This window comes from Aquarana catesbeiana, linkage group LG09 (assembly GCF_042186555.1).
Source record: "Aquarana catesbeiana isolate 2022-GZ linkage group LG09, ASM4218655v1, whole genome shotgun sequence".
In the NCBI taxonomy this organism is placed as follows: Eukaryota; Metazoa; Chordata; class Amphibia; order Anura; family Ranidae; genus Aquarana; species Aquarana catesbeiana.
In genome coordinates this window covers 98,269,135-98,296,170 of record NC_133332.1, presented here as the reverse complement: position 1 = coordinate 98,296,170, position 27,036 = coordinate 98,269,135, and the positions used below count along the sequence as shown (strand labels likewise).

At 43.5% G+C, this 27,036-nt stretch overlaps 1 protein-coding gene across 1 annotated transcript in view; it reads right to left on the bottom strand.

Moving 5' to 3' along the window:
• RELB (RELB proto-oncogene, NF-kB subunit) overlaps positions 1-27,036 on the bottom strand; it is an 80,148-nt gene that overhangs the window by 8,157 nt on the left and 44,955 nt on the right. Inside the window, exons 3-10 of the mRNA XM_073599041.1 lie at positions 23,048-23,364; positions 20,221-20,381; positions 14,229-14,320; positions 12,736-12,867; positions 8,677-8,781; positions 7,722-7,937; positions 865-930; positions 710-781 (exon numbers count right to left, since the gene is read on the bottom strand). Coding sequence (XP_073455142.1) covers positions 710-781; positions 865-930; positions 7,722-7,937; positions 8,677-8,781; positions 12,736-12,867; positions 14,229-14,320; positions 20,221-20,381; positions 23,048-23,364 — 1,161 coding nt within the window. The remainder of the gene's footprint in view (positions 1-709; positions 782-864; positions 931-7,721; positions 7,938-8,676; positions 8,782-12,735; positions 12,868-14,228; positions 14,321-20,220; positions 20,382-23,047; positions 23,365-27,036) is intronic.

The window sequence follows — 27,036 nt, the reverse complement described above, 5'->3', positions numbered from 1 at the left end:
TTGATCACTTTTATTCCTACTAAACATCCCTTGTAATAGCAATATGACATGACAGGTCCTCTTAATAGTGAGATATGGGGTCAATAAGACCCCATATCTCACCACTAGGCTGGGAAGCCTGAAATTTTTTGAATGGAGAGGCCGGGCGTGACGTCATAACATCGTACCCGGCCTCCGACGATCATAGAGACTCCGGGGACCATCTGGTCCGCCGGAAATCTCTATGATCTACATCCGGCGCCGGCGGATCCACTCTCCGCCTCACCGATCGTAACGGTGAGTCGGAGCAGGCACCGGAGGGCGGTGGGAGGGGGGGGACGTCCCCTCTCGCCTCCCATAGGAACGATCAAGCGGCGGAACGGCCGCTATGATCGTTCCTATGGTGTAGAGATTCGCCGGCTGAAACCGGCAATATCTGAATGATATCTGTGACTACAGGCATCATTCAGATATACCTGCTCAAAGCCAAGGACGTCATATGACGTCCTTGGTATTGAAGTGGTTAAGATAACATAGGAATTATGCAGAAGACAAAAGGACAGCTATGAATTTCAGAATATCGACATTTTTTTTTTGCACTTTATAAACAGATGTAACAAAATGCTTTCACTTTATCCTGAACTGACCTAAAATGATTTGAATGCAAAAGTAGTACTGAAGTCTGCCAAACACAACTTCATTTATTGCACTACATTTTACATTTATTTACCTGATGGAGAAGTTATGTAGTCTGTATAATTGGGTCTTTCTTGTCGTCTCCTGCTCTCAATCATATGTGGGTCTACAAAGAAAAAATAAAAAAGGATCAGAGTGACGTCTAAGATTAGACACGTAATAGTATATATAATGCTGCCAAGCACTGACCGGGGCCGACGAGCTCATCTTGCGGAGGAGAGATACGAGGTCGCTTTCTGCACACTCCATGGGAATCTGTAGTAAAATTTTGGGACACATTGTCTAGTTAGATTGGACCGAACCCCATTGGGTCACACACACTCTGAGCAGATCACACATCACCCACACACTGGACAGATCACACATCACCCACACACTGGACAGATCACACATCACCCACACACTGGACAGATCACACATCACCCACACACTGGACAGATCACACATCACCCACACACTGGACAGATCACACATCACCCACACACTGGACAGATCACACACCACCCACACACTGGACAGATCACACATCACCCACACACTGGACAGATCACACACCACCCACACACTGGAACGATCACACACCACCCACACACTGGACAGATCACACACCACCCCACACACTGGACAGATCACACACCACCCACACACTGGAACGATCACACACCACCCACACACTGGAACGATCACACACCACCCACACACTGGACAGATCACACACCACCCCACACACTGGACAGATCACACACCACCCACACACTGGAACGATCACACACCACCCCACACACTGGACAGATCACACACCACCCACACACTGGACAGATCACACACCACCCACACACTGGACAGATCACACACCACCCACACACTGGACAGATCACACATCACCCCACACACTGGAACGATTAAACACTCGACAGATCACACACCACCCCACACACTAGACAGATCACACATCACCCACACATCGGACAGATCACACATCACCCCACACACTGGACAGATCACACATCACCCACACACTGGACAGATCACACATCACCCACACACTGGACAGATCACACATCACCCACACACTGGACAGATCACACATCACCCACACATCGGACAGATCACACATCACCCCACACACTGGACAGATCACACATCACCCCACACACTGGACAGATCACACATCACCCCACACACTGGACAGATCACACATCACCCCACACACTGGACAGATCACACATCACCCCACACACTGGACAGATCACACATCACCCCACACACTGGACAGATCACACATCACCCCACACACTGGACAGATCACACATCACCCACACATCGGACAGATCACACATCACCCCACACACTGGACAGATCACACATCACCCCACACACTGGACAGATCACACATCACCCCACACACTGGACAGATCACACATCACCCACACACTGGAACGATCACACACCACCCCACACACTGGACAGATCACACACCACCCCACACACTGGACAGATCACACACCACCCACACACTGGAACGATCACACACCACCCCACACACTGGACAGATCACACACCACCCCACACACTGGACAGATCACACACCACCCCACACACTGGACAGATCACACATCACCCCACACACTGGACAGATCACACATCACCCCACACACTGGACAGATCACACATCACCCACACATCGGACAGATCACACATCACCCCACACACTGGACAGATCACACATCACCCCACACACTGGACAGATCACACATCACCCCACACACTGGACAGATCACACATCACCCACACACTGGAACGATCACACACCACCCCACACACTGGACAGATCACACACCACCCCACACACTGGACAGATCACACACCACCCACACACTGGAACGATCACACACCACCCCACACACTGGACAGATCACACACCATCCCACACACTGGACAGATCACACACCACCCCACACACTGGACAGATCACACATCACCCCACACACTGGACAGATCACACATCACCCCACACACTGGACAGATCACACATCACCCCACACACTGGACAGATCACACATCACCCACACACTGGAACGATCACACACCACCCCACACACTGGACAGATCACACACCACCCCACACACTGGACAGATCACACACCACCCACACACTGGACAGATCACACACCAACCACACACTGGACAGATCACACATCACCCACACACTGGACAGATCACACATCACCCCACGCACTGGACAGATCACACATCACCCACACACTGGACAGATCACACACCACCCACACACTGGACAGATCACACACCACCCCACACACTGGACAGATCACACACCACCCCACACACTGGACAGATCACACACCACCCCACACACTGGACAGATCACACATCACCCCACACACTGGACAGATCACACACCACCCCACACACTGGACAGATCACACATCACCCCACGCACTGGACAGATCACACATCACCCACACACTGGACAGATCACACATCACCCACACACTGGACAGATCACACACCACCCCACACACTGGACAGATCACACACCACCCCACACACTGGACAGATCACACACCACCCACACACTGGAACGTTCACACACCACCCACACACTGGACAGATCACACACCACCCCACACACTGGACAGATCACACACCACCCCACACACTGGACAGATCACACACCACCCACACACTGGACAGATCACACATCACCCCACGCACTGGACAGATCACACATCACCCACACACTGGACAGATCACACATCACCCACACACTGGACAGATCACACACCACCCACACACTGGAACGATCACACACCACCCACACACTGGAACGATCACACACCACCCACACACTGGACAGATCACACATCACCCACATATTGAACAGATCATATGCCACCCCACTAAGAAGTCTGTACACCAGGTTGAGAAACATTTATTATCTGGACCACCCTACTAGATTTAATTTAAATGATTTGTTTAAAGTACTCTTTCATGAAGAGAAGTGTGTAGGCTGCCTCCTGAAATTGCTAGTTACCATTGATACACACGTGGTAGGTAGAGTAACAGCACAATCAGAATTCCTGATTTGTATACATATTTCAGGTTAGTGATACAAAACGTATTAAAGCAATGATATGCAATGTTCATAATGACAGCCCATCACCTTATTACAGCTTTCCTTAAAGGCTGACCGTACACTATAGCAGTGTTTCTCAACCTTTTTTTAGTCAAGGCACCCTTTAAAATTATGGACAGTGTCAAGGCATCCCATTCTAAAATGTAAAAAACAATTCTAATAGTTTACACAATGCAGCAACATCCACACGTAGGACACCCAACATTAGAGGTGATGTATCCTTCCAAAGCAAATACTCTTTTGCACATTGGTACAGACTAGTATTCTAGTGTTTCTCCTCTCCCTCAAGTTCTCTCCATCACTCGGCTAATATGACCCCAGTGCTGGCGGAGGGGGGCAGGGGAGGGTCAAACAAGGATGCTGTATAGAAGATCAACAACACCCTTCTTATCAATACTGATGACATCACTGGTTGTTAGGATGCCGGTGGCTGGAAGGCTGTAATGGTGCACAATGAAAACCCGTGGCTTTGTAGAATTAAAAGGCAGGCTTGATCCGCCCTACTGGCTTGTATACATTTTTGGGCAATTTTTAGGCATTTTGACAAGGCACCCCTGAAGAAACATCAAGGCACCCTGGTTGAAAAAGGCTGCACTATATAGGTATTGCCAGCACACAATCAGTGTTTAGTTAGTTGACCAATCAATGTTTTCTTGTGTGTTCAGCTTTGTTTAAGGATCTGAGATTAAAGATGTATATACACATCAAAAATTAGCTAGTTCAGCAGGAACTGGCTAGATTTTGGTACGTGTATATCCTTGTCTGTTCAACAGAAGCTGGTCATAGATAGGCTTCTGTCGAATGGTCCTGCAGGAAACCAGCATTTGATCAACGCTTACAGCACTGATCTGTGGATTCTGATGGGGAGAGTCCCTGGTGTCAGAATACAATAGCACAGTGGGGGAGATCCCTGCATCTACATCACTTGTGTGGATGTGGGGATCTGTCAGTTTTTTTCCTTTCAACCCACTGGTTGAATGAAAAAAAAAACTGTATATATTCTTAACAATGAGCACATCTCTGAACACACAGCTAAATGCGCAGGTTAGGTACACATAGAACTGCTTCTACCTGCAAGTATTGTAATGCAAGGCACTAATTACTCTTGTGATCTGCCCAATGTATGCAATATTGCAAGACAATGGGAGGGGTGAGTGATTAATTGGTGGTAATCAGAAAGTCGGTAACTGCCTTAGTCTGGCTCCAGCAATGTTCTGGGAAGATGTCAAAAAAAAGATATGATCTTCTACCTACAGTGCTTTGAAAAAGTATTCATACCCATTGAAAGTGTCCACATTTTGTCATGTTACAACCAAAAACGTAGATTTATTTTATTGGGATTTTCTGTGATAGACCAACACAAAGTGGCACATAATTGTGAAGTGGAAGGAAAATGATAAATAGTTTTCAAGATCCTTTACAAAAAAATATCTGAAAAGTGTGGCGTGCATTTGTATTCAGCCCCCTTTACTCTGATACCTCTCACTAAAATCTACTGGAACCCATTGCCTTCAGAAGTCACCTAATTAGTAAATACAGTCCACCTGTGTGTAATTTAATTTCAGTATAAATACAGCTGTTCTGTGAAGCCCTCAGATGTTTGTTAGAGAACTTTAGGGAACAATCAGCATCATGAAGGCCAAGGAACACACCAGACAAGTCAGGGATAAAGTTGTAGAGAAGTTTAAAGCAGGGTTAGGTTATAAAAAGCACTGTTCAATCCATCATCTGAAAATGGAAAGAGTATGGCACAACTGCAAACTGACCATGGCATGGCCGTCCACCTAAACTGACAGGCTGGGCAAGGAGACAATTAATCAGAGAAGCAGCCAAAAGGCCCATGGTAACTCTGGAGGAGTTGCAGAGATCCACTGCTCAGGTGGAAGAATCTGTCCACAGGACAACTGTTAGTCGTGCACTCCACAAATCTGGACTTTATGGAAGAGTGACAAGAAGAAAGCCATTGTTGAAAGAAAGCCATAAGAAGTCCCGTTTGCACACGATCGGACATTGATCAGATATTCCGACAACAAAATCCATGGATTTTTTCCGATGGATGTTGGCTCAAACTTGTCTTGCATACACACGGTCACACAAAGTTGTCAGAAAATCCGATCGTTCTGAATGCGGTGACATAAAACACGTACATCAGGACTATAAATGGGGCATTAGCCAATAGCTTTCATCTCTTAATTTATTCTGAGCATGCGTGGCACTTTGTCCGTCGGATTTGTGTACACACGATCGGAATTTAACCAATCGGATTTTGTTGTTGGAAAATTTTATAGCCTGCTCTCAAACTTTGTGTGTCAGAAATTTCTATGGAAAATGTGTGATGGAGCCTACACACGGTCAGAATTTCCGACAACAAGGTCCTATCACACATTTTCCATCGGAAAATCCGACCGTGTGTACAGGACATAAGAGTCTGCAAAAGACTTGAGACTGGGGCGGAGGTTCACCTTCCAGCAGAACAACAACCCTAAACATACAGCCAGAGCTACAATGGAATGATTTAGATCAAAGCATATTCATGTGTTAGAATGGCCCAGTCAAAGTCCAGACCTAAATCCAATTGAGAATCTGTGGCAAGACTTGAAAATTGCTGTTCACAAACGCTCTCCATCCAATCTGACAGAGCTTGAGCTATTTTGCAAAGAAGAATGGGCAAAAATGTCACTCTCTAGATGTACAAAGCTGGCAGAAACATACCCAAAATGACTTGCAGCTGTAATTGCAGTGAAAGATGGTTCTACAAAGTATTGACTCAGGGGGGCTGAATACAAATGCACCCCACACTTTTCACATATTTATTTGCAAAATATTTTGAAAACCATTTATCATTCACTTCACAATTTGCCATTTTGTGTTGATCTATCACATAAAATTCCAATAAAATACATTTATGTTTTTGGTTGTAACATGACAAAATGTGGAAAATTTCAAGGGGTATGAATACTTTTTCAAGTCACTGTAACGGTGCCCACTATCTCCCAGCAGCCATAGTTAAAACTCTAGACTTTTAATCCTTACAAGCCTCCCACCATCTGCCATTTTGTTTATTTACCTTTTTTTTTAATTTTTGCACTTCACCTTGCCCCACATCTTTTTTACCTAGGGGAGAATGACATCTCCTCTGCTCCTGAAGCCTCCAGGGATGTGCACATCACATATCCCAGGGGACACCAGCTTCAACAAAACATTAGGCGGAGAGCAGACCTGCTAACAGGTAGGGCTGGCAGCCTTAGCTTCTGCTGTCATAAGAAATATGGCAGCGCGGGACTCAGTGTACATCAGCGGTTTGGAAGATCAAAGCAGCACAATTCTGGATTTGCTGGGTATATGTATGTTTTTTGAGGACAACCCAGTAGACAAAGTGAGGGGTAAGAAAATGAAAATACTTGGGGATTGAAGTTCCTCTTTAGCCTATTAAAACACAAGCCTGCAAATGCCATTAACTTTCATACTGGCAAATATTCAGACTTTTCATTTCTCTAATGAAGGATCTGATATATGTATAGGTATACTGTTGTTGGTATTGGACAAGGAACTTAACATGTCTCGATGTTCATCCAATGCATGCAGGCAGGGGTAAACATCTTCCTGCCCATCATTTCCAGAGAGATATCCTTATGTCTATGGCCACCTTAAATGTAAGAGGACAATCCTTAAGCAGCTGCCATCCAAGAAGGGGGACCTTAATGCCTCAGGAGGTTGCAATTAGTTTGTACAAGGAAGGGGATTACCATTAATATTCCAACATTCCTTAAGGCCTGATTAATAGGAAAAAAAGTACAAGGGACTTGCCTTCTCCACCCACCATCTGTGCAACATATTTATTCTTTAATTTCAACAATTGAGTGACAGTGACCACACCCTACACACTGACCTCCATCATGTGGCAAGTATGTGAAGCTCACTCCATCGCTGCGGATGCCATCAGTGATCCTCTGCAGGCAGACTTGCACTGTAGCCGGGTTACAGATATGCAAATCGCGGTATGGTGGCGTCTTGAGAACAATAGCGATCTGTCTGTGTACATCAGCTTGGGAGAAGTTGGCGCAGGCTTCCCATGCATGGTCAAAGAATACCACCTTGATATCCTCTGCAAAAAATGTGGAGTAAGCAAACGTTTACAAGGAACAATTGATAACAGGCAGATGTTTTCATATAAACATATTTATTTGTCATTCATTCATTCACACAAATGCACAACAATTGTGGTAAAGTATGTAAATTATTTAGATTTTTTTCTTGATATATATATATATATATATATATATATATATATATATATATATATATATATATATTGGGTCCTGGACTGAAGGTTTATATCCTCTCTATTTGGGTTGTGGTCCCTTTAAGGGAGACTTCGATAGATATTTTAGTATTTAGGAGTTTCCACCTATACAGGGGGAGGGGTACTGGGGTTTCAGTACTGATTTCAGTACTCTCTACATTGGTAGTCCTCTTTTGAGACCGGAAATTTGCAGGCACTTCCACCCTGAAAGGGTTAGTCCACCTGCAATGGAGTCTTGAAAAGCAGCAAGAAGGAATCATCACTTGTCTATGGGGTGAAGTGGAGTAGTCCACAGCTGTGAGCCTGGGTGGGCTGTCTGGCGACTGAGACTCAGTTTGCTGATCTCTTGCAGCTTGTATTGCACCCCAAACAGATGGGAACCCTAGGCCCAAGTGTGGGACTGAGATACTGGTGATGAGCCATTTTGTGTGGACTTCTTTATACTAGGACTATAGATTGTTATTTTGCTGAAGAAAGCCATTTGTGTTCCTCTATATTATCACAAAGGAGATGGATGCAGACCCAACCCATGACCATTTACCTTTCTGCACCTTGTCACACAGGATGTACACCTCTTCTCCCCCTTGACAGTAGCCATACTCTTTATTCATCCGGCATATCTTCAGTTCTGATGTATTTGTGGATTCTAGAGAAGCAGAAAGAGAACTATCCAATTCAAACACGGGACATATGTAGGGCAGTGAGAACATTCCAGTAATTGAGCACGTAGTGCATGCAGTGCTACATGAATGCACACACACTTATATAAAATTCCCTTCATTTACCTAATGGGAATACATATACTGTATATATATATATATTTTACTTTTACTAGCATTACCAATTTTTACATGTTCAGTGTATAAAGGGGTATATACATATGCTTACCTGTTATCATATTGCAATTTGGTTCTATATACCATATATAATTCACAGGATTAAACTGCCAGATATACACATGCATACACCACCTTTTGATCTTTACATCCAGCATCATATTATGGATGGTAAACACACTTATTACTAAAGATTTGTCTTCTATTGTCCTTACAGTTGCCAAAAACTTTTTTCCAACTTCTTGTGGCCTTCTTTGCCCTTTGCGTGTGCATTCATCATAGTCAGGTATATCTCTTACTTTTCACCCCACTTTGCAGCCATATGCATTAATAATTACACTATATGCTCCCATTTTGGAGACAAAATCCAGCCAATGGCGTCACTGGGGGGGCAGAGGGGGTCCTGACCCCCCCCAACATTATGCTGTGCCTCACCATGTGCCCCCTCCCCCCATTAAAAATATTTTTTCTTTTTTTACATAAAGGCAACGTCTTTTTGTTTGCATTTGTATCGGATGCGCCGCATCTTACTCGGGCCGCCACTAGAGTAACACGGTCTCTATTGAGAGGGAGAGCGTCCCCAGTCAGCCCCTGCGGGTGATTCCTCCCCCCTCCGTCTGCTCGCTGACACTGCATAATGCGAGCGCTCACACAACCACGGCCGCCCGATCTGCTCCTTCTCCTGCATCCTCATTGGCAGGGAGAAGAGCGAGTTGCAGGAAGGACTCCACCAGGACTCTCAGTTACTGAAAAAACAGACTAATTTCTCTCATCCTTAGGACAGGAGAACCAGCCTGTAAATTCCAAGAGATGCCAGACCAGCGCTGTCAATAGCAGGGGCAGGACAGCAAGAGAGAGCTGGGGAACCCCATAGTGGCAGAACACCAGGGCCCGGTGGCAAGACAACCTTTGCAACCCTGATAGTTCTCCCACTGCTTTGGACCCTTATATTTTCTTGGTATGCTGGTGACATTTATCTCTTGTTTTCTGCCACCCTGGGGGGGCCTCAATACAGTAGGAAGGGAGCTCACTGCAGAACATGTGAAAGGGCCATTGTGGGATCGTAGTAAATGGCCCCAGGATATATATATATATAATTGCATTTTATAGTTGCCCCCCCTACTTTTGTCCCTGTCCCCACATGTGCCCCCTAAATATGAAAGCTGGAGACGCCACTGGATCCAGCATATCATTCCTACTCTCATTACTTTTAGGGATTTCTTTGCTTGGCCTCAGTATATCCTGTTGGCCACCCTGCGGCCCTGGAATGTGAGGAGCTATCTCTTCTTGGGGAGGACAGCTTTAATATCAAGTCTGTTTTCTAGACTTCTTACTTGCCTTATTTGAAGCCCACATGCCTTGAGATAGCAACCCCACCGGCATAATGTCTCATGTTATGTATCCATAATTTTAACATCACACAATGAAATATTGAAAATCATCCTGCCATTCAATACTGTGTAAGTAATCTCTTTAAATGTTTGGTATTATATGTATTTTTTGTAACATTACTGCAATCCTCTACTTGTAAAACTGATTATATTTGTCTCTAATTATGCCATAGATTAATTCCTCCTTTTCATGCACCCCTGAAGAAGGATTCAATTACTACTCTGAAACGCGTCGGGTGTAAGGAGGGTCTTTCAGTATGGTGATATTAGCCGATGATTTTGACTAGAAAAATTAATATTTCATGTTTAACCGTATTTTTAATCATGCCTAATTATAAATAAAAATCTTTTTGTTACTATTATACTTGTATACATTGATACTATTTGGTGCCTCAAAAGTCCACCCAGGGGAAAAATTCTCTTCTTTTATGTAGGGCATTGAGAACATTCCAGTAATTGAGCACGTAGACTTCTAAGGTGATCTTCTCTTAAAGCGGAACTTCAGTCATTTTTTCATCTTTCCGTCTATTAAATCTTCTGCCCTTGTTGTTTTAACTTTGGATGGTAAAACATTTTTTTTTCTGCCAGTAAATACCCTATACAACAACTTCCTGTTTCTTGTCTGGAAAAAGCCTAGGCTGACATCATGCACAGCTCTCTCTCGACATTTTGGCAGGAAGGGAGGGGGCGGGGTGAGTCATAAGAGGGCCAATGAGAGCTGCAGAGCTAGAGATCTGCCTCTGTGTGTCTGTGTAAATCCAGGAAGTGAACAGGCAACAGCCTCAGCTGCCCACAGTTGAAATGGCTGCAGCCAGACTCAGTGGAAGGAGATTTCTGTAGCATATTTGGCAAGTACAGAATCACAGTATATATAAAATAATATACAAAGTGGTTGGGGGGAAGCTTCAGAATGCCAAAGATGTTTTTATTAAAAATGATGTGAGCAGACTGCAGTTCCTCTTTAAGCTGTGATTTAAAGAAACTGGATTTCATTCTTTAGGGTTCATTTACATGGGAGTAGAGGTCAGTACAATGTGAAGAGCTAGTTATGTGTCCGAGGCAGCAGGGAGCTGTGTGCAGGCAGCCTGTTTTAGTTGATGGAGATGCAGTGGCTGTGGGTGTAAGGCTCTGTCTGTTCTCAGGGCCTGTCCCTGCAGACCTGTCAAACTCGGCTTTGTGGGTGAGTTTATACAGCAGCTGAATCTCCTTTGACTAACACAGGCTGCCTGCATGCAACTCCATGCTGCTCTGGAAACAAACTAATTTCTACAAACTACATGCTCCATCTAGCTGCTGTCTATTTCACTACCTGCTGATCTCAGCCTCAAAGAGATTCATAGACATAAACTGGGAGTGTGAGAATCTGACAATGCTCACACTTATGCAACCAGCAGACCCAGCTCTGTTGTGTCTGATCACTATGTTGTCTGCAGAGAGAAGTTGCTCTATTTGCGGTCTACCCATCCCTCCCTTACTCCAGCCAGCTAAACCCTTACACTTGCACAAGTTAGGGGTATGCATTTAAAGTGAACCATTTTTTGTACAGTTTTTGTGACACTCATGGTCAGCATCCACAAATGTATATACAACAAAAAAGAAAAAGAGGGATATTGGACTCTACAGGCCAGAAAAGGAGCATACACCAAAGTTATATGAAAATCGCATATTTTATTAAAGTCTCACAATTTTTTAAAAGAACATATATAATGCATAGTGCATATATCCAATTGCTAAAATATCAAGGTAGAAATGTGGCAGTTTGCAGCGTATGGTTATCAGACAGAAAATAGAGTACTAATAAAGTAGGTTCATAGTATGGCAAAACGCGTTGGCATGAGGACTTACTTTACTAGTACTCAATTTTCTGTCTGATAACCATACGCTGCAAACTGCTACATTTATACCTTGATATTTTAGCAATTAGATATATGCACTATGCATTATATATGTTCTTTTAAAACTGTGAGACTTTAATAAAATATGCGATTTTCATATAGTATTGGTTGTATGCTCCATTTCTGGCCTGTAGATCCTGATATTTCTTTTTTAAAGTCAACCAGTACTGTGCCCATTCCCAGCCAAGCACAAGGCTTGCTTTCAAGCAGGATGAGCAAGAAGACCACACCTAATTTCCATTTGCTCCCCCCTTTGGCCCATTCACTTCCCCTACAAAGTCGCTTTATGAATTCTGACTCAACACTTGCAAACACAAAAATACTTTCCACCAGACGATGGGATTATGGGAGGCAAATTTTAAGACAGATTCCACTACATCTGACAGCTTTATGTAAAAACACATAGATTCTTAATAGATCCATGACTTCATTTACTTGAGTTCAGCTTCACCCCCCTTGTTTTTGCTTGACTACTTACTCTTATCGTACACGGGCTCTGACAACACAGGTCCGATTGTCATCCGATGTGTGGCAGGTGAAGTATACCAAGCCTGAAAACAAAGCCTGACCACGTTCAGATCCACTTCCTCATGGTGCCGCCACATACCAGCTGTTGGGTTAAATGAAGAGCAGGTAAACCACATACACTGATGGATATGTACATTCATCAAGACTTATCCAGCAATATGCCTGAAGGCAAATACACCACTGACACTCATGGCAATCAGTCAAGAGCTCCATTTTGATTCCCCTTTATCTGCAGCACAGGAGAATCAAATTGGTTGCTAAAGACAAGACGAATAGTTCACACTTCAGGATTATTTTCAAAGGAGGCTTTAAGAGACCCTGTCACCAACCTAAAACATTGTAGGCAAAAGCACTGAAAAATCAAGTATAATAAATGCTTATTTGCTATGCTTTTCCATTCTGTAAATTATTTGGTATTAACTTGCAATGTCCTTTTGAACTTGCTTGAAAATTCAACAACTCCAGGAAAAGTCCATTCCCTAAGACAGCCCCACGCTCCCTGCACATAGTCCCCATCTCCTCTGGGAGTTTCTAATTACTGTCTGTGCTGAACCAGCTCCTCTGTCCCTCCCCTCACCTCTCTACATATCTTTTTATGAAATGGTCAGGAAAAGAAAAAAAGGCAATTACTATTGTGCACATGTGCTTTGCTTAGGTTCAGCTAGGTTCCTAAAAATCAGAGATCAGTTTTTGTTCCTGCCACAGTGAAGAGTTCTCATCCAACAGGTTTAAAGTGGTTGTACACAGCAGACAAGAAATCTGAACAAAGCATATCGCTTTATAGTGTGTACTTGTCTCAAGAGCACTAAGTGTCATTTCTGTCTGCTGCTTTGTTAATCTGCTATCAGCATGAATCACTTCTGACAAGTATTCCTAATACCAAGAGAACATGGTGACAGGGGAGGGATCTCCAGAAGATTGATAGCCTCATCTCTATTCCTGTTGGCTGTGTGGAGGGGGGGTGTCCCTTCCCTCCAATCAGCTCTCAGAGCTCGCCTTACTGAGCTCTGCAGAGTGTAACTTGAGCTCTGTCCCCTTTTTGCTGGACTCTCAGATAGATTTATAAATGCAGCACTTTGAGTGGATGTAGAGAAGAGAAGACTGCAGATAAACAGGTACAGCTTATGTAGGAAGATTTGTTTGATCTCTGTGTACCACCCGAGGATAGTCCCTTCTCTGGGGATATGTAAGGGTTTACAACCACTTTAAGTTTCACCTTGACAGTTGTTTTAGAGATACAGTTGACAGTAAATGTTTAACTCCTTTGTATTTTGTGATTGTTTCCACTGATAGATAGCTGAGACCCCTAAGAAGCAGCCAATCATAAATTAATATCTAGGGATGACTCTCACCTAATAAAAAAAACTTGTTGAATCAATTTAACCAGTTAGTGGCCTAAGAGCAGTATACATTAAGAATATGGTTATAACTGTTGGTGCTCACCATTATAGGGATCTATCCCCAAATTTAGCCTGGCTTGAACCGATGACTCAATTTCCTTTTTCCGGACACATTGGATACCAAGGTTACTAAAGCTGGAAGGAAAAATGCAGGGGTGAACCAAGTACCATATGAATACCGAGTACAAAAACAATGGGAATGGGGTATGGTAAAAACAAATTTATTTTATTTTTTTTTCAATTCTTTATTTTTCGTCAGAAGGCAACAGTACAGGAAACGCAAAAAAAAGCATATATAACTGATATCTACAGTATCTCACAAAAGTGAGTACACCCCTCATATTTTGTAAATATTTTATTATACCTTTTCATGTGACAACACTGAAGAAATTACACTTTGCTACAATGTAAAGTCGTGAGCGTACAGATTGTATAACAGTGTAAATTTGCTTTCCCCTCAAAATAACAACACACAGCCATTAATGTCTAAACCACTGACAACAAAAGTGAGTAAACCCCTAAGTGAAAATGTCCAAATTGGGTCCAATTAGCCATTTTCCCTCCCCGGTGTCATATGACTCGTTAGTGTTACAAAGTCTCAAGTGTAAATGGGAAGCAGGTGTGTTAAATTTGGCGTTATCACTCTCACTCTCTCATACTGGTCACTGGAAGTTCAACATGGCACCTCATGGCAAAGAACCCTCTAAGGATCTGGAAAAAAGAATTGTTACTCAACATAAAGATGGCCTAGGCTATAAGAAGATTGCCAAGACCCTGAAACTGAGCTTCAGCACAGTGGCCAAGACCATACAGTGGTTTAACAGGACAGGATCCACTCAGAACAGGCCTCGCCATGGTCGACCAAAGAGGTTGAGTGCATGTGCTCAGCGTTATATCCAGAGGTTGTCTGCAGAAAATAGACTTATGAGTGCTGCCAGCATTGCTGCAGAGGTTGAAGGGGTAGGGGGTCAGCCTGTCAGTGCTCAGACCATAGGCTGCACACTGCATCAAATTGGTCTGCATGGGTGTCATCCCAGAAGGAAGTCTCTTCTAAAGATGATGCACAAGAAAGCCAGCAAACAGTTTGCTGAAGACAAGCAGACTAAGGACATGAATTACTGGAACCATGTCCTCGGGTCTGATGAGACCAAGATAAACTTATTTGGTTTAGATGGTGTCAAGCGTGTGTGGCAGCAACCAGGTGAGGAGGTCAAAGACAAGTGTGTCTTGCCTACATTCAAGCATGGTGGTGGGAGATTCATAGTCTGGGGCTGCATAAGTGCTGCTGGCACTGGGGAGCTACAGTTCATTGAGGGAACCATGAATGCCAACATGTACTGTATCATACTGAAGCAGAGCATGATCCCCTCCCTTCGGAGACTGGGCCGCAGGGCAGTATTCCAACATGATAACGACCCCAAACACACCTACAGGATGACCACTGCCTTGCTAAAAAAGCTGAGGGTAAAGGTGATGGAATGGCCAAGCATGTCTCCAGACGTAAACCCTATTGAGCATCTGTAGGGCATCTTCAAACGGAAGGTGGAGGAGCGCAAGGTCTCTAAAATCCACCAGTTCTGTGATGTCATCATGGAGGTGTAGAAGAGGACTCCAGTGGCAACCTGTGAAGCTCTGGTAAACTGCATGCCCAAGAGAAATTCAAATGGTTGCCTCACACCTATCAATTATGTTGGCACCACATCCCTTTAGTAGTAGACTAAATGAGAAAACTTAGAGGAATGGGACGTTAAAGGTGCAGTAGATAACACATAGATTATATCAAAAATGTCATTTTATTTAGAAAAATTAATTGATAAAAGCCATATTATTTAAAAAAAATCATCCAATATTACAATACAGTTTCAAGAGATGCAACTGAAAGACTTGTTTCTCAACATGTTTCACCACGTCCAGTGGGTTCTTCAGGAGAATAGTACTTATCAGGCACTGTCTAGGTATAGATGATTCAAAAGTTGTGTAAAAGAAATAACACTAATTTTAAAGCCAAATGAATCAGAAGGCGGGCCCCACCGATGGATCATCTAAAGACCATAGAGGGTAAAATAAGAAAAAAATGCATTTCTAACTGGTAGACAGAAAGCCTGTATTGGGTTCGCAAAAACCAAACCACCAGTCAAAAATTCATCCACCTTGGTTAATGTCACCCCCAGAGAGGCCCCAAGGGGGGAGCATGGATCTGAAAAAATTGAATATTTCAATAATGGCGTCTTCCACCTCTGAAGCTGGCTCCATGCCCGAGAGGGTTAAGGCAGTGCTGGAAAATAATGTTGGCCACACAAAATATTGACACTTTGGGCCCAAACTTGGACGTTTTTCTAAAGGGTGTACTCACTTTTATTGCCAGCAGTTTAGACATTAATGGCTGTGTGTTGAGTTATTTTGAGGAGACAGCAAATTTACACTGTTATACAAGCTGTACTCTCACTACTTTACATTGTAGCAAAGTGTCATTTCTTCAGTGTTGTCACATGAAAAGATATAATAAAATACTTACAAAATTTGTGAGGGATGTACTTACTTTTGTGAGATACTATATATAGATATATACACGGTATATACAGATGGAATAACAATAGGTAAGAAAAAGTGTTCAACAGCGGGAGGTCATACACCTGTGTAATCTGATCACAATAAGAAGTAATATCCACTATAACAGCAAGAACCCATCTGGGCTCTGAAGTAATCACAGATTCCCCCTCGGAAACAAGGGGACTATGCATTCGGTTGTCTCTGTACCCTGTGGTTATTTTTATTTTTTTCTATTTCTTTTGGAGAAATATTAAAATGCAAAAAAGAAGAACTAGAAAAAAAAGGGGGGGTGGGGGAGAGAATGGGGGAAAGAAAGAGGGAGGAGTGCGAAGATAAACAAGGCCAGCGGCCACCCTCCGTACTATGCAGACCAGCAATACAACCTCCAGATGTCCCAAAAGGACAGTTCAGCCCAACAGGAAAGGGTGCTCATCTGAAAATTTAATTTGTGCCAGGAAAAAACACTTCTTGAGGAATTTGTCCCAACGCCCCCTGTCTGTTGACACCAGGTCCCCCAGTTCATTAATTTCTGAGATTTTCATCAGCCAAACGGAGATCGACTGTGCTTGCGACTGCTTCCAATGGAGCGGTGTGCAGCCTTTCGCAGCGGCAAGTAAAATTGGTACAATAGAACGTCTATAGGTCCTCGTCGAGTTCTGGTAATGATACAGAAGAAAGAACGCTAGGTCCCACGGTATAACGTGATCAGTGGATGACGAGTGATGTGACGCACCTTTTGACCAAAAGGCATGTAGCGAGTGGCAGGACCGAAAGATGTGAAGAAGAGTTTCCTTCCCGCACCGCCAACATACATGGGGACATTGGGAAAACATCTTATTGATCCGAACAGGGTAAAAACATTTCTTGCTGAACCATTTTGAATACATTTTACGGGAACATGTCCGTTTCTAGTGCTGATTTGTGTTTAAAGAGACAAAAAACATCTGCAGGTTTGAAGTACAGATAACTAGTTGTTTCTTAGCGTAGCTTCAGAAGCCTCTAAAACCCTGTAATTTCCAGACAAATCCCAGGCCATTGTCACTGAAAGCTACAGTCCTTCTCTGTCCTGCCTCATTTACATTTCTATTGGCCACTGAAGCACTCCATCATAGTAATAGGCCAATAGGAGTTTTTGTGTGTCTGCAGCAAATTCTAACATCACTGAGAAATGCTGGAGCTTGGTCTCTTAGTCAAGGATCAATGCGTTCATAAGAAGAGGCAGTATTATTAACATTTTAAGCCCAGGTTCACACTGCTGTGATCTCAGAGATCGCATGTGATTGCCACCCGCACTGCGGTGCCAATCACATGCGATCTCTGAGCAATGCAAGTTCAGCCATACATTTTTATGGCTGAACTCTCATTGGATTCGCACAGAAAATAGTGCAGGGACTTGTTTTTCCCCACACTAGAATCGGATCGCATGGGTGTTCTCACCTATGCGATCCGATTCCTGTGCGAGTTCACAGTTCGCACTGCAATCTGTGAACTAACCTTGGGATGCCATTAATTTTGTTAGTGACACCTGCAGCGGTTTGCACAAGGCAGTGTGAACTGCCTGCGGGAGAGGAGCGATGCGGGAACCAGCATTGTAATCGCACTGGTTCCCGCATCGCACTAGTGTGAACCCAGGGTAGGGCCCGTTCACACTGGGGCGGCGTCGGCGGTAAAGCGCCGCTATTGTAAGCGGCGATTTACCGTCGGTATTCGCCCGCTAGCGGGGCGGTTTTACCCCCCGCTAGCAGCCGAGAAAGGGTTAAAAACCACCGGAAAGTGTTTCTGCAGAGGCGCTTTGCCGGCGGTATAGCCGCGCTGTCCCATTGATTTCAATGGGCAGGAGCGGTGGAGGAGCGGTATACACTCCGCTCCTTCACCGCTCCGAAGATGCTGCTAGCAGGACTTTTTTTCCCGTCCTGCCAGCACATCGCTCCAGTGTGAAAGCCCTCGGGGCTTTCACACTGGAGAAACAGCAGCGGTTGTTTCGGGTCGGTTTCCAGGCGCTATTATTAGCGCAATAGCGCCTGCAAACCGCGCCAGTGTGAAAGGGCCCTAAAGCTGAACTCCGTGCAGATACAAAAGAAGCACATTTAATGCAGCTCTATATTCATTAACCACTTGAGCTCCGGAAGATTTTACCCCCTTCATGACCAGGTCATTTTTTGCTATTCAGCACTGCGCTACTTTAACTGGTAATTGCACGGCCATGCAATGCTGTACACAAACCAAATTTCCATCTATTTTTTTCCACACTAATAGAACTTTATAGTATATATACTGGAGTTTTCTTTTCTTAATATATACTACTAATGGCGGTAATCTGCGCCTTATAATGGGACTGCAATAGTGCGGCGGGCAACCTGACACTGGGGGGGAACTGATTTAACTGCCACTGACATCACCAGTGACATTAATACAGTGATCACTGATACTCTACACTGTCACTGTATTAATGACACTGGCTGGGAATGGGTTAACAACTAGGGTGATCAAGGGGTTAAATGTGTGCCCAACTATGTGTAAGGTGTGCTGCTTTTCCTAAGAGATCTCTCAATTTTGCATCCCTGCTTTGCAGGAATGAGAAACCGACAGATCGCTCCACCTGTACAGAGCTCTGTGTTGTTTATCAACACAGAGCTCTGGGCTGTGAATGTATGCAGCCAATCAGCAGGTCCTGGGTGTGAATCATTGGCTGGGACTTTCTGACTGGCTCCTACTATGTACAATCACAGTGGGTGCTGGGTGGGGTACATGCATACACCCTAAACCCGGAAGTCATCGGCGATGTACCGGTACGTTGATTTGCCTACACCAGCTGCTCGACCACAGTACATTACCGGTGGGGGGGGTGTGATTAATATAATCATTAAATGTGTTTTTTCTGGTTCAATCGTTTTTATTGAGATGATTTTTTTTAGGAAAACATAAAAACAAATACAAGAACAACAGTTACAGAATACAATCTCTGAAGTCATAGTGGCAAGTAAATGTGTTTTTTAAAATGCAAGTAGTTGAGTGCTCAAAATGGACTTGGTGTCAGCCACTTGCAGTCTATCAAGCAGCAGAGCTCAGACAAAGAGGGGAAAGCAGAAAAGACGCCAGTCAGGTGTACTGCATTGCTCATGTACAAACAAAGAACAAGTTGGATGGAGGAGAGCGCAAAGTGACAGAGAGATAATCTCATCAGTCTGCTGCTTCTCCTTTCACTGTCTAGTCACAGGCTGGGGAAGAACAAGATCTGTTATCTACGTGCAGTACCAAAAATCTAGCCTCCTGTCCTGCTAGACCGGAATGTGCTCTGTCACAGAGCTGTGTAAATATCAGAGCTGGATGGACAGAAATACTAATCATTTGGCAGATAAAACACATGTATTTCGTCTGCATCTTTAGCTGCCCGCCTGGAGTTCAGCTTTAAGAACATGTGTGTGACAATTAGGTAATGAACCAGTCGGTATTGCTTTGTGTGTTATCATTAACATTCAGCTCACCAATGTTCAGTCTCTCCTTCATTTGGGTGCAGTATGACTTCACAGATGCCATCATGACAGTCTTTCCCCACAAGGGCGTGTGGGTGGATACGATATGGAGGGTCCTTCCAAACCAGGCAGACGCTAATATGGACTTCCCGGATCGCCTCGCAGTTTAACAGCTACAGCAACAAAACAAGGAGGTGACAGGTGTGATGAGGCTGCTGGGATGTGGGAAATCTTAGGTACTTTCCAAGAAAGGTTGAGCTGTACAAATCTCATCAATCACTATCTGTGCTCAGAAGAAAGTGTGTAACTAATACAGCAGAAAATTAAATCACGATAAGTCACGTTGCCAAACAATCTCTTTCTATAGAGCAGGCAGAGGCTCTCTGCCACCTGTTGCCAACCTTTTATAATTTACAGCTCACTCTGGTTCTTCCGAAACTGCAGAAGTCAGCATGTCCTGGCAGGTTGTTGAATATATCCAAAGCAATCAGGCCTTTAATCAAATGTTTAAGTAATCTAACTTTTAAGGGAAAGCAAATTGAATGGGAAACCCATGCCATGAAACTGTCATGAGAACAATATTGAGGCATCCACTGTTGAGCAATGCTTGTTACTGCTTCTGGTGTCAATAATCTCTACGGCCGGCCATAGATGGAGCAAATTTCCTTCCTGCAACCATAGACAGTGTTGACAGAGGAATCCTTCCCGCGAAGCCAATGTGTTCTTCCAGGGGGGGTAGAGTGGGGATAGAGAGGGAAACCATCTCTACCGGGAAAACACAGTGATTATTGCAATCAGCTATAACAGCCTCTAGCAACAATCACATGTAAAATCCAGCAGGCTGGTTGTACTCAAGTTGATCGGTCGATCAATTTGGGTATATTCAACCTACCCATACATTGTTCAAATCTCAGCTGGTTCAGCAGAGATTTGAACCGTCTTAAGGCACTGATCTGGAACAAGTATGTAACAAGTCAAGTCAGAACTCCTCATCTGGATACATACCATGGGTCAGCAGAGATGTAAATATTAAGTCTAGTAGAAGGCCATCAATGGCCACCTCCTGTACATAGTTCTCACATGGCAAGTTTCCTTTAAAGTGGAACTGAACTTGATGATATTTGGTGTGTTATAGGGAACATCTAGAAATGTTTATTGTGCCTCAAAATACCTATAAAAAAAAAAAATATAAAAATCTACATTATGCTTGGAATTCTACCTGAAAATAGTACACTTCCTTGTATGTAAGGGTGCCTAGGCATCGTTGCTGGACGTTCTGACAAGCGGGAGCAAAGTCCTGCCTCTACCAAGATGTCCACCTCCTGATAAAGTGGCACCCCGACCCACCATCACTGCTGTAACGTGATCATTCTAACAAAGGTTTGGACATTATCTCGAAGAACCATGGTGTGCTGGTGATCTATGCTTTGGCTCAAGGCATGGTAAACCCTCTGATTCCCATTTTCCTGGGCACAGTTTCTTTTTAAAGGCAATGAGCAGAACAATACAATATCCCACTGTTCTGTGGTCGTCACTTATAAGATGTTGTTTAACTAGTTGATTTTTAACCCCCCCCACCGCCTACTTCTTGCAGGTTTCCGCTGAAGGTCAGTGGGATTTGTGACTCTCAGTTACTTGGCAGACAGTGAATTTGATATTTCATCCAACTACGGGCAATAACAACACACTTTTCCTAGTCCTTCCTGTATGGAGAGCACAAATACACAGCGTGTAAACAGGGGTGTTCTTCCTCAAGCCCTCAATTTTAGATAGCCTGGAGGAGGTGTTTGTTAGCAATAGAAAATAAAGAAAAAAGATTATAAGGATAATGATCATCAATGAAGAATTTCTCATGGGGTTTCCTCAGGTCATCACAGGTTGGCAAGAGCTGTCATCCAGCCGGCTCTAGAATGCCTCCATTCTACATGAAGAAACACATGGACACCTTTGGACAGCAGCATTATCAGTCTGGGCGGAGGAGAGTATTAGATGTACTAGCAGGTTTAGATACACTAACAAACTGAAGTTGAACTTCAGCTAACACTTCTTTAGCAGTTACAACAGTTTTGTTCCTTTTAGGATAAAGGCTTTACATAAATAAATAAAAGCTGATCATCGTAAGAAACCATGTCAGTTGTAAATGGTTTGTCTCTACTTCCAAATTACTTGCATTATCACCAGGTGAAAATAAACGAAATAAAGCCTAAAAGCTAAAACGAATGCAGCCATCTAAGATTTGGTAAGCTGCATTAGATTAAATGTTTGCTTTTGGATTTAATACCTCTTTAAGTCAACTAATTTCGTTCATAGACCCTTCAAAATTTAGTCCAGTCCAGTTACTCGAATGGATTCCCAGAAGTATTAAACAGGTTTCTTTTATTAGAGAGATTACTTTTCACTTCCTATTGTTTCTAAAGTATAGGAAAAAAAAGGAAAGACTCTCCAATAGAACACATATGAGAATACTAATGGGTTTAACCAGTTCTACCATAAGCAATATGAAACATTTTTTTTTTTTAGCTTTTGACACACTTTAAAAAGTCAAATATAATAATTTCAGTGCAAGTATAAGTATTTTTACATGTTTTTTCCAGAGGTATGTAAATTTTGGTTTTGCTTTTTTGCATACTTGTTTATTGTATGGGGTACCATTTGGACATCACAGCACTTACGGTATATGCTAGGAAATGAAACTTTACTTATTATATTAATTTTAATTTCAGAAAAAACACATTCTGATGCATTTGTGTAATAAGTGTCAATAATTAAAATATATATTGAGTTCTGGAACTCATATTAGTGACGTCACAAGAGTATAATGTGTGACCAATGTCCTCACCTGTATTGCAGGAAGGGTCTTGGTTTGATCAGTGCTGCTTTCCCCCAGGATGCTGCCGGCAGACCTCCCCTCGCACTGATACCGGAAGCGCATCCCCCGCTGCTTTGGCTGTTCCTTGATTATCAGGGTGGGTAGTGCAGAGGTCTGGCATGGTTGCCATTCAGAAGAAACAGTTGGTTCTGCTGGGTATTGGTTGATGGTAACTGTATCAAGGAGACCACCACATGGAACATGATCCGGTAACAAAGGAAAAGAGACCATATCGTTCTGTGGTCTTGTATTTACAGAATCATTGCTGATTAACTCCATAACATCATCTGTCAGAAGAAAACAGGAGGTTGGGTTTGACAAAGGAAAAAGAATGTAATTGGAGGGTGGTAATCACCAGGAGTGATAGACCTGTAAATCTGACTAACATCCATGCAAAGGCAACTCCACTCAAAACCTAAATCAATCAATGTTGCATTGACCCTTTTATAATGAATTCCTCTTGAGTCTTTAAATTCTAGACTTCCTTAAATAACAAAATATTATACTTACTTGCTCTAGTTTTGCAAAGAGTAGCCCCAATCGTCCTCTTCTAGGGTCCCTTCCCTTTGCCGCGTGCCCCCATAGCAAGCTGCTTGCTATGGGGGCACTGGTGCATGCTTGCTTCTAAAGCGGCTCTCTGTGTCCATAAGATAGCCCTACCTCTGCCTCACTGATATCACCAAGGTATAGGGAAAGGGAAGGTGGGATAGGGAGGGAGCAAGCTATCACCTAATGATGGTCAGATATAATATAAGACCGGTAAGATCGTTCACCTAAAAAGGGTGTCTGTTGCTGTAACCATAGACATATGTGTAAAAAAAAGGGGTGGTTACCCGGTATAGAGAGAACTAGGTTAGGGGTTACTTTTATCAACAAAATTGATCAAACCAAAGGTATGAAAAAATTGACAAATTTATTTAGAAACAATCAAATACTTAAACATGTATCAAAAAGAGTGGAACTGGAAAAGTGCAGTATTTTTAAAAACCAATCACGTCCAATGGTGGACATTGAAGAGATGGCCATGAACTAAATCAACAAACAGGACAAACATGGGACAATACATGAAAACACAGAACACTGTCCGGACGGATTGTATTAGCCAGCAGTCAGGCGGATGCGAATCATGAAATTATTTTCAGTAATGGGGGATATTATATAATCCCCATATCCTAAATGTGACTGAATGACTGCAGGCTAGTCCAATTGAAGTGGGGGGAAGGTGGGAAATGGGAAGTGTGTCTAGGAGCTAGTAATGGGCTAGAATGACTGAGCCTGGAGGGGTGGTTAGCAGTGCTGATGCAATACTGAGTAGAGCCTGTGATCTGAACAATTCAGTATACTGAATTAAGTAGGCAGAACCGGCAGTCCTTAATTGGTATGCAAATAGTCGCCCCTGTGTGAACCGGCACTTACTTAAAGCAGTTGTATACCCACACAATTTATTTTTATTTTTTTAAAACTGTAAGGCAAAAGCATAATGAGCTAGTATGCACTGCATACTAGCTCATTATGAATTACTTACCTTAGAACGAGGCGTTGGCATCTTATCCTGGGGTCACCCCCGAGGAAGCTGACATTTCCCCCTCGGCGTGACTTCCGGGTTCGCGGCTCTGGTGCTCTGAGTGGCCGCATGCACGCGGGAGACTTATTTCCAGCAAGGTCTGGCAGCATCCGCCGGACCTTCACAGCGCATGCGCCGCTGACATCAACGGCTGCATGCAAAGTGAATATCTCCTAAACCGTGTTTTTTGTTTTTTTTGTTTTTTTTTTTTTTCAGCAGGGGTTGGAGGGAAAGGGGCTGGAAGGTGAATGCTTTCAAGGGAAGATGGTACACGGTTGAGGTTGTGGGTTGATTCTTTGTTTGTTGTTGTTGTTTTGGTGACACTTCTCCTTAGGAGATTGGGATTAAGGGGGGTGGGGGGAGGGAGAAAAGGGCGAACAGAGGAAACTAGGGGGTATGGTTATTGATAGAGTGGGTGTGAAGGTATGGGTTAGAATGGGATGAAGGGTACACAAAGGTCACAAAAAATGCCCCTAGGGCTAGCCGAAGTAGGCACGGGGAGAGGGAGGGGGGTATGCTGGGTGTAGGGTCAGTTGTTTTGTACGAGAGATTTAATTGTCATGCTATGCTGAAGCAGGGGTGGGAAAGCGGAAAAAAGACACATAAGATTTTGAGTTATTCTCACATGCACAAGAAAAGAAAAGGAATTTATGAGGATGGGGAGGTCTGGGAGAGGGGAAACAGATGTCCCCCCCCCCCCCCCCACTCCTCTCATCTCTGTTTATAGCAATAATACAGTTGGGTGAGTTTGAAGTCACGGTAGAGATGAATCAATTGATAAATTACATAGCAAGAAACTTGACACGTTTGATTGGGCGGTTTGGGCAAAGGGGTGGCTTGTATATTGTATCACTCAAGGTAGATGTTGCGAGACCACCCCCTCTTCCAGATTTAATTTTTTCCTTTTTTGGATTTTTAACTAGCTTAGTTATGTTTCTTTTGTTTTTTTTTCTTTATATATATTACTTTTTTTCCTGATGCCTAGAACAGCTGTAATAAGCTCTTGGAACATCAGGGGTATGGGTAATCCCGCTAAAAAAGCCGCGGTTTTTCTAGAGCTGGAGTCCCATCGTGCCGGGCTGATATGCTTGCAGGAGACACACCTGACTAACGAGTCAGTATTAATGAAGGACAAAAGATTTCAAACACAATTTCACTCAGTCTACTCCTCTTACTCAAGGGGAGTGAGTATATTGGTTAAAAAAGGGATAGCGTTCTCCTGCAGGGATGTCAAAATCGATACATTGGGTCGTTACATTTTTTGCTTGATAGAAGGTAGAGCATTTGTAATAGCTAACCTATATATACCCCCCCCCCCCCACCATTTAAGTTGGAGATCCTGCATTGTTTGCTAGAATATATGGAGAAGAAGGCGAGTACCCCGATGATAGTGGTGGGAGATTTCAATGCGGTCCTCGATAGCCGCCAAGATAGGCTTCCCTCTGTAACGCGGACGGAAAGGTTGAGGGAGGGAAGGCTAGCTCAGTTCTTGGAGGAGATCGGATGGTGCGATCTCTGGAGAATCCGTAACCCAAGTAACAGGCAATATTCTTGCTATTCAAGAACACACTGCACATTATCTCGTATAGACTTAGCAATAGGTAATAAAGAAGTACACTCGCTAGTGAACAAGGTAGAATACCGCCCAAGAGGGATATCAGATCATTCACCCCTGAAGTTAGTAGTGAACATTCACGATAGACAAATACAGAGACCATGGACAGTAAACCCAGTATGGTTAGAGGTAATAGGGGGAGCGGAAGAAATATCTCTCAGCCTAAAAGAGTTCATAGCCTACAACTCAGGAACTGCATCAACAGGGGTGGTTTGGGATTCTTTAAAGGCCTTTCTAAGGGGACTTCTAATCCAACACATAACAAGGGTAAAGAAGAGATCAAAAGCACAGGGAGAGCAAATTAGAAATGAGGTGATGGAGCTAGAAAGACAATATGTGCTGGCTCCTAGCCCAGGAAAGCGGGAGTTATGGATTAGGAAGCAACAGGAGTATAAAGAGGTAATAACCAGAAATTCTGAGAACAGAAGACTTTTCCAGAGACAGAGATGTTTTGAGGAAGGGGAAAGAGTGGGCCGAATGCTGGCTTTACTGGCTAGTACTAATTCTCCTTCCTCAATAATCTCTACGATTAGGTCCCCAAGTGGGGAAATTACACCTGACCCTGTGAAGATTAAGGAGATATTCTTTGATTTCTATAGTGCTCTTTATAAATCAAAAAGGGATGTGGGGAGGGGTGAGGTGGATAAATTCCTTGAGGGTGTCGAACTGCCGACCCTTTCTGCAACTGATAGGATCAACTTAGAATCCCCAATAACGGCTAGAGGAGTTAAAAAATGCAGTGGCAGATATGCCTAATCACAAATCCCCAGGCCCTGATGG